Source organism: Microcaecilia unicolor, chromosome 1, assembly GCF_901765095.1.
Source record: "Microcaecilia unicolor chromosome 1, aMicUni1.1, whole genome shotgun sequence".
In the NCBI taxonomy this organism is placed as follows: domain Eukaryota; kingdom Metazoa; phylum Chordata; class Amphibia; order Gymnophiona; family Siphonopidae; genus Microcaecilia; species Microcaecilia unicolor.
In genome coordinates this window covers 66,770,537-66,788,890 of record NC_044031.1, presented here as the reverse complement: position 1 = coordinate 66,788,890, position 18,354 = coordinate 66,770,537, and the positions used below count along the sequence as shown (strand labels likewise).

Sequence of the window (18,354 nt, the reverse complement as noted above, 5' to 3'; positions counted from 1 at the left end):
ACTTATGCCAGACTTAGTGCTGGCAAAATTGTGGGCACAGATACATGAGTAGAGGTCTGTAAGTTCACTTGTAACTTTGCACCATCCCCTCAACCCAGACTTTACCCATGTGTACACCCAACTCACCTGTGAAATATAAAGTGCAGTATGAAGTTTTGACTCTTATTTACCAAGTGCTTCATGATAAAATACCATGGTATTTTGGTAAGGTTTTCACTCTATTCTCATCCAGAAAGTCTTTAAGATCTGATTTCACAAAGAAGTCCTTTTACTAAGCCGCAGTAAAAAGTGGCCTGCGGTAGTGTAGGCGTATGTATTGGGTGCATGCCGGGCCAGTTTTTATCATGTCTGCAAAAAAAAAGGACTTTTTTTTTTTAATGGGACGGGAAAAGGGCATGCGGTAAAACTGAAACTGGTGCACGTCCAAAACCAGCCTGAGCCCTTAACACCACCCACTGATCTAGCAGTAAGGGCTCACGTGCTATATGCGCGGTGACCAGTCGGCGCACGTCAACTGTCGATTACCACCGGAAAAGACCCACATGGGAGGAAATAAATAAATCATCCAGGTGTTATGGGAATACCACAAATCTAAAATTACTGCCAGGGGGTGTGGTAGTCTCGTTTAGGTGCATGCTGTATGCACATAGCACTTGACACACCTTTGTAAAAGGGTCCCTAAATGTTTGAATCTGCATTTAGTATCTTCTGTGCATTATGCTACTACCCAAGCATCAGCCTTTTCAATTGAAGGAACGCTTATGTGGAATGCTTTGCCTGGTCAGCTGCATATAACTACTAGTTTTCAGCAATTTAAGAAAATATTAAATACACAGGGGGCCTTTTAGCGCATGCTAAATGCTAGAAACACCCATAAAAATATATGGGGGTCTTTAATGTTTAGCACATGCTTATTTTTTAGTGAGCGCTAAAAATCTTAGCGTGACTTAGGAAAAGGACCCCACAGCATTTTGTTCAAGCGTTTTTCTGATAGGTAATGTAGAGTTGGAGAGTTTGTGATGGTAGCACTTTATGTTATATATGTTAATAAAGATATATCTTTGTTGTTTTTATTTTGTATTTTAATATGTATGTTTTTACGGAAACCGTTTAATAGTATTTAAAATAAATAAATATTGCACGCTACTGGAGATATGTGTGTAGTTATAGATGTGCAGAAACAACTGTAAGTTAAGACATCGTCCCAAGGTTGGAAGGTCATGTTGTCGTTTCGGAAACCAAACAAAAGACAGCCACAAAAGTGGAGAAACTGGATCCGCTATGAAGGGAAAGCTGTAGTTATAGAATGACACTTAGGTGTATATCTGGCATATACATGTGTTAGAACCAATTATCCATGCAAATGTTTAGAATACTATTTTATAGAATTATCCTCAAAGTAAATAGCCCAAGATCACAAGGAGCCGATAACCCTCTCATTCTCAGCTTCCGTCTCAATTTGTATGAAGCGAGTCTGACAATTTGGATATTGTGGCATATATGTATTATATCCCAACAAGGAGGAGAGAGTATACAAATTGGTATCACACAAAATTTCTCTCTATGATAAAGGCAAATTTTGTACTTAAAGAAGACTAAAGTTCACAGAACTTTAGTCTTCTTTAAGTACAAAATTTGCCTTTATCATAGAGAGAAATTTGTGTTATACCATATATGTATTATATGAAATAAACTCTCTCTGTTCTGATTATTATTTTATGGCCAATCCGATTTCCATTCAATTTCCAATTCAACAGCTTATTAGTAAATCACATAACTAGTTATTCACAAGTTCTTAGCAACAAACATTGATGCTCACTAAAACGGAAAAAAGCTGGGGAGAAAAAAAAAAGCGGCATCAAAATGGATTTGCAATATGCTTACCTGGCATCCGTACTGTTTCCACAGAGTCGAACAACCTTGGTACCTGGTTCTTTGAAATGGTTGTCTGCAAAAAAAAATAATAATAATAATAAAAAACGAGGAAGCAAAAATATTCTGCAACCGGCATCTTCCGTGTAATCGCCGCCTACCCAGATGATTATAATGCACACTAAACAAGGAACAGCAGGCATTTACAATCAGTTCTGCTGGCATCTAGCATGCATTATTTTCAAAGCCCCAGGACACCGGGAAGCTCTGCAGTTTGTGCTTTAATTGGTGTTAAAAGCCCGGTTTACAGTGCTTTATGACTGCATATACAGCACCGTGTATAATTGCACTCTTCAATTCAGTACACCCATTTTCAATTCACCTACATGTCAGCCTACAGACAGAAAATGAGACACGAAATCATTTTAAACTGGGCTGCTGTGCTGTATATCTCCAATAATTTCCAATTTAGCATATATACTGGTGGCATGTAATTACATTGCTCAGGTGGTTGGACTCACTTTAGTCTTCATCCTTACATCTTATGACACATGAGGTGCGTAATTTTAAGACAACAGTGTGTGCCCTGGTCTGTAGTTCTGCTGTGTGGTAATAAGACATCTTTACCTACAGAGCTATTTATAGCATCTGAACACTGTAATTTACTGCCAATTTATATAGGCTTATCATGGTACATGGAGGGTTATGCGTAGGGATTCTGTAATATATGTATTTATAGACTGAGCTACAAATTCATATCCTTCTATAACACAAAACTAACAATGGAAAGGTTGCAATGTCTAAAGCCAAAGACTTAAGGCATGCCTCTTCACTTTTGGTCTATGTTCCTGTTTCAGTCCTTAAATATTCAGATATAAATATTCAGACAGCGGCGGTGAGTGTTTTGCTGTTCGCCGCTGATGTTATTACTGGATATCCAATGCTGGGCCATGTCTGGACTTCAGCACTGAATATCCGGTTCATGTGGTGCTGGCTAACAAACAGCCAGTTAAGTCGATACTCACAATTTAAACAGCCATGGGTTGCTGTATAAAACACAGAGGACTGTGTTTAATGCGGTACCATTTATGTGATTACCCTGGGAAGTTAAGTGCTGAATATAGGCACTTAGGGCCCCTTTCTCCAAGCTGCGGCAAAAGGGGGCCGCTGCTGGTGTCAACTCGTGTTTTACACGCATGTCGAGGCCCCTTTTTAACGCAGCTGTTAAAAGGGAAGTTTCTGTTTCTGCAGGAAATGGCCAGGTGGCAAATAAAGCACTTGCCACATGGCCATTTCGTGGGGGAGCCCTTATCGCCACCCACTGAGGTGGCGGTAAGGGCTCCCGTGTTAGCCCGGCAGTAACCGGCAATTATCAATTACTGCTAGATACTCTCCGGTTCTACAAAAATAAATACATTTTTGTAGTTCCAGAAATAACGGCGAGCTGGAGGTTGGGAAGTACTGCCAGGCTGCTGTGGTAACCCAGTGGTACTTCCTGTATAGCGAGCGGTAAGCCCGCGTTGGGCTTACCATCGCTTAATAAAAGATCTTAATCGGCCATGTGCCGACTCCACCTCCAAAATAGCTGACTTTCGTTTACATGCTAACCTCTTATTTTCAACAGAGGTAACCGGATAAGTGCCATTGAAAATTAGCGAGTAGCTCCGAACAAGCAACTTAAGCGGTCAGTGGTTCAATCATTTTGAATATTGACCAGTTAGTTCATAAACTATGCCAAGTCACTTTCGTTAGCATTGTGCCACACTCATTTGAAGGGTCTCTCATTCTGCATTTTTTGAACCCCTTCCCTCACTCATTACAGACTGAACACCAGTGCACCGATTCTAATCACTCCTGTCATGAGCAGCAAGCCTAGGAACAGAAAACAACGCCCAGTCCGGTAGGAATAAATCTGAGCACACTACCCTTCCACTTCCTTTTCTTTGCACCTAAAAGGACAGGTGCAGTGGAATCTGTACATATACTTTTAGCTCCAGACTGGACGGTAGTTTTCAGCTCTCAGAATTTACCCTGCTAATTGTTTAGTTGCTTGGGCAAATTTCTCTGAAAATTCTCATATTACCTCCACTCCATCTACACCCTTTCAGAGGAACCAAAGAAAAGATCATTTTATGCTGCTTTTCGGGGTATGTTTACTAAAGTGTGTTAGCGTTTCTAATGCGCCTTTAAAGTTAAGGCGCATTAAAAGCTAATGTGCCTACACATTTCTATGGGTGCGTTAGTTTAACACGTGTAAACCATTTACGTGCGTTACAAACGCTGACGTGCCTATAGCGCCTTAGTAAACATTGGCGTTCATTTGCATTTACACCAGTTTATGACATGGTGTAAGTGGTCACGCCTAAAGTTAATCATATAAATGTGAACTTACGCTAGTATTCTATAAAGGACAATTATGTGTATAATTGCCATTATAAAATTTACGCTTAGCGCACATAGGGCCCCTTTTACAAAGCGACGGTAACCCAACATGGGCTTACCGTCTGCTAAAAAGGAAGTACTGCTGGGCTACCGCAGCAGCCTGGTGCTAGTTCCCACCCCCAGCGTGCATCAAATCCAGCGCTACAAAAATACTTTTATTTGTAGCACCGGTGTGTACCTGGCAGTAATCGAGCAGTGCTTTACTTGCTACACAGCCATTTCATGAAAAAAAAAAGACCTACATTTTACCCACTGCGGTGAAACAGGGCCTTGGCGCACGTCAAAAACATGCCAATGCCAGTACAGGCCCCCTTTTGCCGCAGCTTGGTAAAAGGGGCCCATACTTTGGGTGCCTAACTTTAGGTGACCTGTACAGAATTACCCCCCACAGTGTACACTTTTCTTAAAGACTACGCACTATCTGCTGGATTCTATATATCACCTAGCATTCTGTGCCTAAATCTAAGAGTATTCCATAACAATGTAAGTGACTTAATTGGCTTAATAAGCCAATCAGCGTTCACAGCACTTAACAAGCAATAATGAGCACTAATTGGCAATAATTAGAATTTATGCACATAACTCACTAAGCGTATGCTGTAATGAACTGTGCCTAAATTCTAAAGCGCACAGTTCATAAGGGGTGTGGCTACGGATGGGGAAATGGCTGTTTTGTTGGCATTCCCAAATTTACACATGTTGTTATAGAATATTGACCAGTCCGCATAAATCTATGGATTGTGCCAAATTTTCGTTGGTGTAAATGGATGCGCGTAGTTTTAGGCACTGGGATATCAACTAAGTGTATTCTACACACCGCACCTAAATCTTATAGAATATGCTTAGACGAAAATGATTTCCACTCAGATTTTCCAGGCACCATATATAGAATTTCCCCCTATATGCACATAGGAGTAATGTATCTCCCCCTCACTTCTAGTTGAAATGTGTGGTAAACGCTGGATTCTGCTTGCCTTTGTATGTAGTCGTGGCTCTGAACCCAGCTCCCAGAAGTGGAAGGAGAACAAATATACTAACCACGTCTCATGCCCTCAAAGGACATGAGAGGAAACTAAACTAATTGTAGGGATTTCCCCTGATTTTGAGAAGACTCAGTAGACTCCTTTCCAGTTAAATAAAAAGCATTTAATTGTAAGTAATTTACTTCATGCAACAAGTAATAATAGTTTTTTTCTAAACTGTACTAATAACTAAACATTCATGCACAACACTACACAGTATAACTTCGTAAACATTTCAAATTGCAAAAACCCATGTTTACTTTTGTTTGTTTTTCTCCCCACAGGACAAAACTTCACCCCGAACCTCTGTCAGATAAGTATTCTATTTGTGGTTTACGTTTTCATATGGTCTTACTAAATGAGTCATTTGTTTACTTTTACTAAGGTTTTGTTTCACACTTAACTCCTCTATAAAGGATTTGATTCTTTGTTTCGACTTCTTGTCTTACAGGTTACCCCTTTCCAGGAGCCACCAACCAACTTTCAGGTAAGTATTTTCCTTTCTCTGTCTCTTTGTTTATTTTCTACTCATTCTGTTTCAGAATATACTTGCTTTCCGCACACTCAGCTGAGTTCAGCTTCTCCTCTCGTTGGAAACAGATTTGGCAACTGGTCTTTCTTGCGTCGAGGCCCTTTGATTGCTGGTCCGAAGTTTTCACCAATTCCTCTAAGGTTCCTTATTTCAGAACTTCTGTTCCTCCTAAACCTCCCTAATAATCAACCAAATAGGGAGGAAAAATCCTAACTTCCTATCTCTCTCCAGTCCTGGTTGGGAAACTTTAGGAATGTTACATTATACTGGGATCAGCTAGCTAGTAAAAACCAAATTAATTAGAATATTTCTATTCTTCCCAACCTACTTCTCACTGAGGGGTCCCTATTCTGGAGAGCAGGAGAGAGAGTGTCTGCGCTGAATTTACCAATCATCCGGTCTGAATCAGTCTCTCACCACATTCTATCCCTCTGTTACTCACTCAGCAGCTATATATCCCACATTCAGCTCATCACCAGGATTAGTAGCCGTTTTCCCATTTAAACCCACTATTACCCTTTTCCCAAAATCATCCACAATTCTATTTCCCTCTTACCTCAGACACTCTCCTTTCTTTCTTCAAACCCTTCCCTCACAGTGACATCCCTTAATCATACTCACTCCCAAATCACCCTTAAAGTAATCCTCATTCAACCACTTTCACCCCAAACCTTTCAAAATACCATTAACCTTTTTTCCACACTCTCCTGCACAGAGCCCACAGGACACACAACCCAGTGTTGCCAATTAACCAGTTCCAAAACCTGCCCAAAATTTCACACCCCGCCCCGCCGTCATCAGCTCCACCCCCGCCGTCACCAGCCCGGCCCCCGACATCACCAGCCCCGCCCCCAATGTCACTAACCACGCCCCCGTGGGGCGAAAAACCGCAGCCAGTGGAGAAAAAAACCGCTCGGCAAAAAAAAAAGCAGCCCAAAAAACCGCAACCCACAGCGGTCAGAAATTTCCCGCAGCGGTCATGGAAAACCGCCCATCTGGCAACCTTGCACACAACCTGTCTCCTGCAGTGCTATAACCTCTCTGACCAGACCCAAGCCACTCCGTATCCTACGCTACGGAACCTCGGCTGGAATTCCAGAGACCCCCAGCCAATTGGTGATCCCCCTCAAAATTCCAATTTTTTTTTCTAAGTGATGGAATTCTGTACAGCCCAACTGAAATCTCCATTTTACTTTTATTTTTCCCATAGACTATAATAGGAAAATTACTAAAAACCAAATTTAAAAAAACACAATTCACCTAAATTGTCCCAAAATCACCCCAACCCCTAAGCGCTACTTTCCCCGTTGACCTATAATTTTATTTTTCAAATTTACCTATTTTTTATGTCCGTCCCACAATAAACTTCCAAAAAACTCCCTTTAAAAATTCCAAATTTACTTTAAAAGTACCTCAAAAATTCAAACACCGCCCTATGAACCTACCCCGTCGAATAAAACAATTTAACCCTTAATTAACCCCTTCAAATCAACCCCCCTCCAAAAGACCCCCTAAAAATATTAAAAATCAAAAACTAACCTACCAGAAAAATTAAATAAAATCCCTCGAACACAAATCTGAAAACCCCATTCAAATCCGATAAATCCCTGCATTTTTAAAAATTAAAAACCCAAAATTCAGATTTTAAAAACAAACTAATTAAAATTCTGAGCCAAATGACCCCTTACCTCGTTCCTGATTTTTCCTTCACGTGTAGACTGACATCCGTTCCGGTCCCGCTGGTCCTGGCGCCAAAATGGATTAAAAACAAAAAACACCCCGAAAATCGCCATTTTCCTGGAGCTCCGGGTTCAAAATCGAGGCCCAGGCTTCTAGACCTCACCAGAGCTCCAGTAAAATGGATTTTTCCACGCTCCCGATTAGTGCATGAGGCGTGCGCCTCACAGGACCACGCCCACACGTTTTCTTCTTCGCCGGCTCTTCTCCCTCTTCTCAGCCCTGGGCCCAGCTCGTCTTCGGCATCCCCGCTCTATCGCAGATGACGCCCATGACGCTGCCCCCACCGGAGACCCGGAACTTAGCAATGTTCTCCTGGCCTGTCCTGGACGCCCGAAAACCTCAGCGCCATTTCTCCTCCTCCTTTTGGCCTCATCTCTACTCGAACCGCCAGCCCCCTTCAAAACTGGCCCTAAACTAGGCTCGACAACAACCCGAGCTCCCTAAGCGTCTTCCCCTCAGACTCCGAACCTTTTTCCCCTCACCCCAGCGACCATCAGCGCGCCCCACTGGACCTAAAATGAACCCTAATCATCCCGCAATGTCCAGGGATGTGCCCAATCATCCCTGGACCCCCGCTTTTCACCACCTTTCCCTCAGCCGCCTCCTGCCCCAAAACGACTGAAGTCTCCCAACACCTGAGCCTCGGACCCCCCAAACAGCGCTGCCGGCTCGCTCCTGCAGTGCTAAAACTTCTCCCTGCGCTCCCCAGACCCTCTCAGGCCAGCTAAATCGGCCCTGAGCCCCCTCCAGGTAAAAACGGCACTGAAAGCACCCAGATGATTCCAGGTAAGTATTTATTATTATTCTTTCCTTTCCTAACCCTATATTACAGTAAATTCAAGGTCACCTAAAAGTAGGCACCAAACATTTGGGTGCTAAAGATCTACATTCTATATATGGTGCCTAAAAACATCGGAACCGACAAAAACATTATTCTATAAACCACACAAAGTGCGGGTTAAAGAATAGCGCCTACATCTGGGATTCACGCCTAGGTTCTGCCATCTGCAGCTACTGAAATGTGGTGCAAATCCTCACTCCTAAATTAGGCGTGTTTCCCCCGATATTCTATAATGATCCAGTCATGGGAGGGCCATGGACAGGTCAAAAGCATTCATTAAAGATGCACACATTATTATAGAATTCAGGGGATCCGCACCTAATTTACACATAGGGATTTACACCAGGTTTCAAAATTGGGCGTGGATCCGAGCACTACGTGCTATCCTATAAACAGTGCCCAATTCAGAGAGCCATTTATAGAATAGCACTCAGTGCACATTATTTTGGCCCCCAAATTTGAGTGTCGTGTACTAAATCTATTCCTGTATGCAAATAGTGTACACTATTAATGACAATCGTTTTGAAATGAAACAAAATAGAAAACCATTAAATGAAAAATATTTGGCTGCCCATCCTTAATAGGTATTATACATCTGGCATCAATAACAACTACTTACTCATTTATTTCAACAACCATTAAGAATACATCCAGCCATTACACAACACTCCAGAATAAATTGCTTTTTTTTTTCCACTCTCTCTTCTCATTCTTTTGTAAGTGTCATTCTAGATTTAAAATGCAGTGATGCAACAAGTCATCACTGGCCAGTCAAATCTTGACTTCTCATTCGCCCAATCAAAAGTCTTTATAGTGCTCTATAAACCTTGAACATACCAGTAGTCTTATTCTAAGCAAAACGGGCTGAAATACGAACTGTACAACTTAAAATTCCATTTACCATAGGGCAAAACAAAAAAGGTAATGACTGATCATTTTAAAAAAAGTTTTATTCTTACTTACATTTGTTGAGTGGAGTGAAAAAGGCAGTGGTAGTTCCCTAACAGGCTTATTTTCGAAAGAGAAGGGCGCCCATCTTTCCACACAAATCGGGAGATGGGCGTCCTTCTCTCAGGGTCGTCCAAATCGGCATAATCGAAAGCCGATTTTGGGCGTCCCCAACTGCTTCCCGTCGCGGGGATGACCAAAGTTCCCGGGGGCGTGTTGGAGGTGTAGTGAAGGCAGGACTGGGGCATGCCTACAGATTGGCGTCCTCGAGCGATAATGGAAAAAAGAAGGGCATCCCTGACGAACACTTGGCTGACTTTACTTGGTCCATTTCTTCTTACGACCAAGCCTCAAAAAGGTGCCCGAACTGACCAGATGACCACTGGAGAGAATCAGGGATGACCTCCCCTGACTCCCCCAGTGGTGACTAACTCCCTCCCACCCTGAAAAAAACTTTAAAAACTTTTTTTGCCAGCCTCAAATATCAGACTCAGGCCCATGGCAGCAGTATGCAGGTCCCTGGGGGGGGGGGGGGGGGGGGAAGGTGTGTGTGTCAGCAGAGGCATAGCGAAGGCATGGACGTCCTTCTTTCAAACATTTTGGACGTCCTGAACTGCCCCCCCCCCCCACAGGAACGGCCAAATTTCAAGGGAGTGGAGTGGAAGAGTGGCCTAATGGTTAGAGCACTGGTTTTGCAATCAACAGGTGGTTCAAATCCCACTGCTGCTACTTGTGATCCAAAATCCAAACAAATAAATAAAGGGGGTGTCGGAGGCATAGCAAAGGCATGGACATCCTTCTCACAGAAACATCCACATTTTGGACGTGCTCTACTGCCCATCGCACGTGGACATCCTTCACCCATACTCAAAAAAAAAAAAAAAAAGACGTCTCTGATGAGCACGTGGACGTTTTCACCTGGACTTGTGTTTTTTTTAAGGTTGTAGACGGCTATTATACACACAGCTTGTCTGCTTGTATGAAGCAGTGTTTGGCATGCGCAGAGCAGCCACACATAATGCTTAGCTGCTCTGCACTGGCTTCCCCACCTTAGGAAGGAAATCATGTGCAAATGAGCTAACAGCGAGCAGCTCATTTGCATGCGATTTCCTTCATGCATGCCCGTTCCTTTCCGAATCGCTAAGGGATCGGTAAGGGAAGGGCTTTTTCCGTTCGGTTAGTGCATAAGTTACTGCAATGCCCCCTAGGGTGTTCGGTTGGTATCCTGGCATGTCAGGGGGACCAGTGCACTACGAATGATGGCTCCTCCCACGACCAAATGAGTTGGATTTGGTCGTTCTTGAGATGGGAGTCCTCGGTTTCAATTATCGCCGAAAACCAGGGACGACCATCTCTAAGGCCAACCATCTCTAAGGTCGACCTAAATGTTGAGATTTGGGCATCCCTGACTGTATTATCAAAATGAAAGATGGCCACCCATCTTGTTTCGATAATACAGGTTTCCCCGCTCCTTCGCCGGGACGACCTGCAAGGACGCCCTCAGGAAAACTTGGGCTCCCCGTTCGATTATGCCCCTCCACCTGATCTGTGACAGGCTCAACTATGTATTACAAATCTATATTCCTAATCGGAAGAGTGGAATACTTTCCTAAGGGGTTGCTATATATTCTTTATAAGAAAAGTGCACTTTAATGAGAGATACCTTCAAGGCAGAATGTGTCAAGGCTTGGTGATTTCTCCCATCTGTGTTTGTATTTTATTTCATGCTGTAGTAGTAAATTCCTGGCTCACATTTTCTCAGTTTCTACATTCTGGGGTTTGTAACAGTATGTTTCAGGATAAACAAATTCACGTTTATCTAATTCTCTGTCTCCAAATTCCCAGGAAAATAATTTTAAGTTAAAAAAATTCTTCTAAGTTTCAGAAGTATTCTTAAGGAGGAAAAAATATTTCTTCAATAAGAGGTGTTAACATATTAGAGAATAGCAGGAGAGGGATATTTACTGTGGAATAAAAGATCATTAGGAATTAATGGAGGCATGGGAGCAAAGAGAATTTCTATTGAATGGAGAGGAAATTATCACCTCATTAAGGCAAAAAATGTCAGCACTGAATCAAATTATCATTCCTTCTATATCAAGCATTATTCTTGTTCAGTATAATGAGTTTAATATATTTCTGAAAAGATCAGTTCTGTGATGTTAATCTTTCACATGATCAATACGGTAGAGTGAAGAAAATCAAGAAACATATCAGCTGTCTGTTTTATTGAAGTTCAACATATTTTCACAGTAAACTGACATTAAAAAAAATTGCCACAATTTTCCTGCAAATGTTTTCCAAATTTGCAATGGGTCATTTCTAATAGCCCAACAATGTTGCTTCGTACCATTTCTTTCCACACAAGACTATGTGAAACAACTGGAAAAACATATTGGGACATCAAACATAATGTCTCATGATGATCCATCCTTCCAGTGGCATCTTCTACTGCTACACCAAATCAATAAATCTGGAAGCTTTGGCAGATCAGTCATATACCTATATTCTCACAGAGAAAAACATCTGGCATGGCAGGTGGGATTCATATCCTCATATCATTAACTCAAAACAAAATACTTTCAGGACACATTTAAGAGCATTTAAATCACCCAAAGCCTTTCTTATTATTACAGATGAACAGTCATTAACCACAAAATTGGATGCAAGAATTTCTGACAAAACATTTTATAGAGTTAAAATGGCAAACAAGCTCTCGGCAGAGTGGAAACCACCTTGCAGTGTTCCTCAAGGTTTTCCACTATCTCCAACATTATTTAACATCTAAATGACCTTTGTGCCATGGTTTCTCTTCCTTGAAGTCTCAATTTTTTTCTTATGCAGACAACATGTTTGTACTAATACTGGTTAAGGAGGATTTGTCCTCTACTTTATCTTAGGTTTCAATGTGTAAAAATAGAATTGAAAAACAAGTGTTTCACATTAGTTCAAACTAAATAAAGATAAAATGAAGCTCCTTTGGTTCAGCCACAGGGAGAATATTATCCCCACAGAGTTGACTTTGAAAATTGAAAACCTCTCTTAAGATACCTGAAGGATCATTTTCAAAACACAAAGACTTACAAAATTACATAGGTTACTATTGGACTCATTTTAGAAAGAGAAAAATATCCAAAAAGTATCATAAAGCACCATTTGGATTGATTTCTTCTCGAAACGTCCAAATCGGTATTTTTTAACCCGGTTTTGCAGACATCTATGCATTTTGTCTGAAGTGCATCCAAATCACAAGGGAGTGTGCTGGGGGAGTTTCGAAGGTGGGATTAGGCATGCCTAACACTTGGACATTTTACAGCCATAATGGAACACTACCAAAATGTCTAGGGCAAAAACTTCAAAGTTTTGGTCTAGACCTGTTTTCAGAACGAAGAAGACACAAAAAGGTGCCCTAAATGAGCAGATCACCACAGGAGGAAATCAGGGATGACCCCCTTACTCCCCCCACAGTGGTCACTGACTCCCTCCCACCACCAAAACATGTGAATAAAAATAGCACTCACCAGCCTCTATGACAGCCTCAGATGTCATAACCAGGTGCATTAGAGCAGCAGGCCTGGAGCACTGAAGTGATGGGTGCAGTGAACTGCAGACAGGTGGACCCAGGCCCATACCTCCCCCTACCTGTTGCACTTCTGATGGAAACTGTGAGCCCTTCAAAACTCACCGGAAACCCACTGTACTCACATATTGGTGCCCCTTTCACCCATAAGGGTTATTGTAGTGGTGTACAGTTGGGGGTAGTCGGGTTTGGGTGGGTTTTAGAGTGCTCAGAAAACAAGATAAGGTAGCAACATTGAGATTTGTACCTGGGAGCATTCATATTATAACCCCCGCCCTCTGAGACTCTCGGCATAACGAAGTGGATCCCAGAATGCCTGGTGTTAAGTTGTAGTCAAACCGAGTGCTTAGGACCATGCTGCCGAGAGCAGAGGGACGGTGCACATTTAAACTCAAATTCCACCCCCACACATGACGTACGAGGGGAAAAATTGAATCAATTTCAGTTAGCTTATTTTTCTTTACTTGGTAAAATCAGACACCAATCAGTGGCGTAGGAAGGGCGGCTGCCACCCGAAGCGGATCGCCACTGCGCACCCCCCCCCCCCCCCGGGTGCAGTGGCGTCCATCCCCCCAGGGTGCAACATGACCCCCCCGGGTGCATTCTTGGCTGCTGGAAGTTGCAGAGAGCAGCCTCGCATCTGTCGGCTCCACTGGCTCCATGCTCCCTTTGCCCCGGAACAGGAAGTAACCTGTTCTGGGGCAGAGGGAGCAGGGCACCAGTGGAGCCGAGAGGCACACGGCTGCTCTCTGCACCCTCCAGCAGCATGCACCCGGGGCGGACCGCCCCCACCGTCCCGCCCTTCCTACATCACCGACACCAATGTTCATAAATTATTTTTATTCATTAAGATAAATGTTTTAAACAGCTAGCATATTAATGCATTAACCACTTTTCTCCTAATAATCAGTGTATAAGTATACCACCTTGGAATCAACAGAATTACTTTCATACCATGTTTTTACAGGATAATTTCAATAACGGGTAACTGGCATCAGATAAGTATATTTCTCCTTAGCAACAACCTATAATTATATTCTCGAACTTTTAACCTTTATGTTCTAAAAAAACTGACTCTTTGTTAATCGTGTTCTTACAGGATCTTCACTGTACAGGATCTGTACACTGTACTAATCTGACTCATCAGATTAGTGTATCTTTCCTGTTAATCAAAAATCACTTAGCTGTGGAAGATTTTATTCGGTCCCTTAGACAGCGAAGAACAAAGCCTTTCTTGCGTGGGAGCCCGGGAAACTTCTCTGAAGCCTGCTCCTCAGGATTTTCGTCTTCGCCCTACACCTCACTTAACAAAATAAAACAGGAGGCAACACCCTATCTCCCTATTTGTATAGAATAAATTATTCTATATGACATTTAAAATTAATCAATAGAAAAACTGTGGGCGAGTCAACTATTTAAAAAAAAAAATTAATTAAAATTTTCTTATCTTCCAGGCCTGCACTTACTTTAGTTTCCCTATCTTCACAGGAGTTAACAGGACATCACTCTGCTGCACTGTTTCTCACTCAGTTTTTCACAAACAGCACTTCACCCAACATTCCGTCTCACAGAACCCCCATATGATCTATGCCCTATCCTCTTTAATATTAGCAGGCATACAGTTTCCTCTCTAACACTGAAATTACAGTATCTATTTTTTTTCACAATTGTTTCAGTAACAAGTCTGAATCTATGTTTGTCACTGTTTCCCTTTCAGTTAAGTTCCACCAAGACACACTAACTTCCTCACACCATGCAATAAGTTACTCTTCCCTTTTTTTTTTTCAGAATGCTACCTTTAGATTAAAGTCACACATTCCTTCCAACCCCCAATACTTTCATCCAATAGATTTTAATCTTACTTCTCCCTATTTGATCACTGCCATTCAGCCCTGTTCACTCGCTCACCCCAGCAACTTCAACTCCTCTCAGCAACTGTCTTTCCAGCCGTTGCCAAGCCAACCGTCCCTCCACTTGGACACCTGACCCTCTCTTATCCAATGAAAATGCTTCTTTAGATCCCTATTTTTCTTCCACTTCATCATGGAATTTTACCTTACCCAACAAACTCCCATTTTATTTATTCCTTTCCCATAGGAATTAATGAAAAAAAAAAAACTATTTACTGAATTTTTAAAGCCAAATTTATACTAAAACATACCAAATTCACTAAATCAAATCTGCTCTGGCATACCCGCCATGCTATGGCTTTACTTTTTGAATTTAATTATTTTTAATGACCGCCCCACATTTATCTCCCAGAAAACCCCTTTTAAAATCCTGAATTAAATTAAATTAAAACAAATATTAAAAATTAAGTTAACCCATCCTGAACCTGTACTGTCGAAGTTATAATTTTAACCCCTCCCCCCAAAAAAGACCCCTTTTAACCCCCCCCCCCCTCCCCCCCGTGAAACCACTATTGCTTTCCTGGGATGTCTGGGGGACCAGTCTGCTAAAAACGCTGTTCCCCCCCTACATCCCAATGGCTTGATCTTGTGTATTTTCTTTTCAATTGTTTATTTATGAAATTTTCACTTAAGTACAACAACAAAACAGCGCATTATTTCTGCCTAATAAAGTACTGCATAATGTCAATAAATCAACATGCAGAAACAGAGAACTGAAATATAAACATCCTACTCCAGCCTCATTCTAATCTTTATCTCCTCCCGTCTTACCCCTCCCTCCCCCTAACAGATCTAGGTGTGCTGGGAGACCTTTACTTTATTAGCCCCTTTCCACTTATCATATACATCCCAAATTCTATAATATTGAGCAATCTGTCCTTTTCTTTTAGCTGTAAGCTTTAACAACAGCAGACTATTGTCCAGTTTTCCCAGGACTGTTTGTATCCCTGGCAGGCTTGGTTTTTTCCATGCAGACGCTATAGCCAACTTACTCGCCAGAAATAGCTGAGTAGCAAATTGGTGAGTGGATCGTTTGACTCCAACTGGTTTAAAATGCAGCAAACAACTGTCCATTTTCATGGGATACACGGTTTCTGCTACTTCGTTCAATAGTTTCACCACTTCTGTCCAAACTTGTTGTGCATGACTGCAAGTCCACCATATATGGAACATATCCCCCTGTAACCCACATTATCGCCAACACAGATCGAACCCTGTTTTATACATTTTTACCAAGTGGCTAGGCGTATAATACCAACAGTATAGAATCTTATATCCATTTTCTATCATCCCACTCAAAATTGATACCCGTAATAATGACCTAAAGGCCTGAGCCCACTGAGGGAACTCATACGTTGATCCCAGTACTGTCTCCCACTTAGATGTATAGTACTCCACTGGAGTGTCACACGATAACAAGGCCTTGTAGATTCTAGTTATCCCTCCTCTTCCTCCTCCCTCCATCAATCCCTGCTCCAGTACTGTCTCAGTTAGACTGAGTTCTTCCTCCGCCTGGTGCTTAATAAATTCATGCATCTGGTAGTACTGAAAGGCCTGAAGGGAGGAGAGCCCGTGTTCTTGGCATAATTCTGCATATGTGGCCATTCCTCCTTGTTCATACATCTGGCCTAGCTCGCAGAGGTCCATTTTTTCCCCACTCATGATATGCGCAATCTATCTGGCCCGGCCCAAACTGAGGAGCAAATCTAAGAAACGTATGAATGAAATATGTTCTCCCTGGAAAAAATTGTTCTCTCACCTTGCTCCAAATCGTAAGGGGCCACTGCAGTAATGGGGGACTTTCCTTAATTATCTCACCCCAGCCTATGTTTCGGCAGCCATGGCACCGCCTTCAGTGGGATTGGTTCCATCCATCTCTGCTCCAATCTTTTCTGTCTTTTGTAGCCATGTTGCTAGGATCTTTAAATGGGCTGCCTGATAATATGCCTGAAAAGAAGGGACCCCCATCCCCCCATCTCTCCCTTGACTGGTACATCACCTCTCTGCGCACCCGAGGGGGTCTTTTTTTTTCCATATAAACACAAATATTTTCCTCTGCAAATTTCTCAGGAATCCATCTGGCAGAGCAATAGGTAGCGCCATGAAGAAGTACAAAAGCTTTGGAAGAATTATCATTTTCACAGCGCTAATCCTACTCATCCACAACAGGGTCAATTCCTCCCACCTTTCCAGCTCCACAAAAAGGTCACGTACTTTATCTGGGTAGTTATACTTAAAGATTTCATCTAGTCTGGGCGGGATGTTAACTCCCAGGTATCGAATGTATTTTGTTGCCCATCTGTATGGGAATTGACTTTGCAGTTGCTCTAGTTGTTCGCTGGGTATATTCACCTCTAGTGCTTCTGATTTATCAAAATTGATCTTAAAACCAGAGACCTCCCCATACCTTTGGGTCACCTCATTAATTTTTGGGAAAGAGACCAAAGGCTCCTTCAGCGTAAGTAGAATATCATCGGCGAACAAGAGAACCTTGGTCTCTATACCCCCCCCCCCCCCCCATCTCAAGCTTCTAATCTCTGTCTGTGCTCTTATTTGTATAGCTAGGGGTTCCATTACTAGGGCAAACAATAGTGGGGATAGTGCGCATCCCTGCCTAGTGCCTCTATGCAGCTGAAAAGATTGAGAGAGGTGGCCATTGACAAGCACTGCAGCTTTTGGCGACTTATAAATCAGGTGCAACCATGTCCCAAACCGCCCCTGTGATACCAGCCTGCTCCGTTACTGCAAAAAGAAAGGGCCAGCTCACCCGGTCGAATGCCTTTTCCGCGTCTAACAATAAAAGACATAGTTGTGTCTTGCTAATGTGTATGTTTTGTACCATATAGAGGGCTCTCCTGATAATTGTCAAAGGTCTGCCTAACCTGCACAAAACCAGCTTGGTCCTCATGGATTAACCCTGGGAGATACCTCTGCAGCCTAGTCGCCAAGATCTTTGTAAATATTTTATAGTCCACTTCCAGTAGAGAGATAGGTCTGTATAAGCTACAGCACCGCAGGTCTTTGCCTGGTTTAGGTATAACTATTATAGTAGCCATATCCCAGGTCGGCAGGAGTTTAGTCTCCTTGTCTAGTGAGTTAAAAACCTTTAACAATAAGGGGGCCAACAACTTTCCAAAAACTTTACAGAACCTGTTCATATATCCATCGGGACCCGGCGCTTTATTTGGGGCCAATTCTTTGATTGATTGTTCAATCTCTTCTAGATTGATAGGACTTGATAAAGCCTGTCTGTCGCTATGAGATAATTGTGGGAGCTCAATTTCCTCTAAATATCGTATTATGGTCTCCTGGTTATGGGCAGTCTCTGGTGTATATAGATTATTGTAGAAGGTTCTAAAGGCAGATTTCAAAAACTCTGAGTCTGAATATAGCTCTCCACTTTCGTCTAGAAGACCCCCTACCCCATTTCTAGTGGCCTGTTGTTTAAGTTTATATGCTAGGAGCCG

At 42.4% G+C, this 18,354-nt stretch overlaps 1 protein-coding gene across 3 annotated transcripts in view; it reads right to left on the bottom strand.

The window, feature by feature from the left end:
• Positions 1-18,354, bottom strand: part of LOC115466700 (sodium channel protein type 5 subunit alpha-like) — an 858,490-nt gene that overhangs the window by 567,042 nt on the left and 273,094 nt on the right. For all 3 annotated transcript variants that reach the window (XM_030198143.1, XM_030198128.1, XM_030198135.1), the window contains one exon: positions 1,885-1,948. In XM_030198143.1, the coding sequence (XP_030054003.1) occupies positions 1,885-1,948 (64 nt within the window). The remainder of the gene's footprint in view (positions 1-1,884; positions 1,949-18,354) is intronic.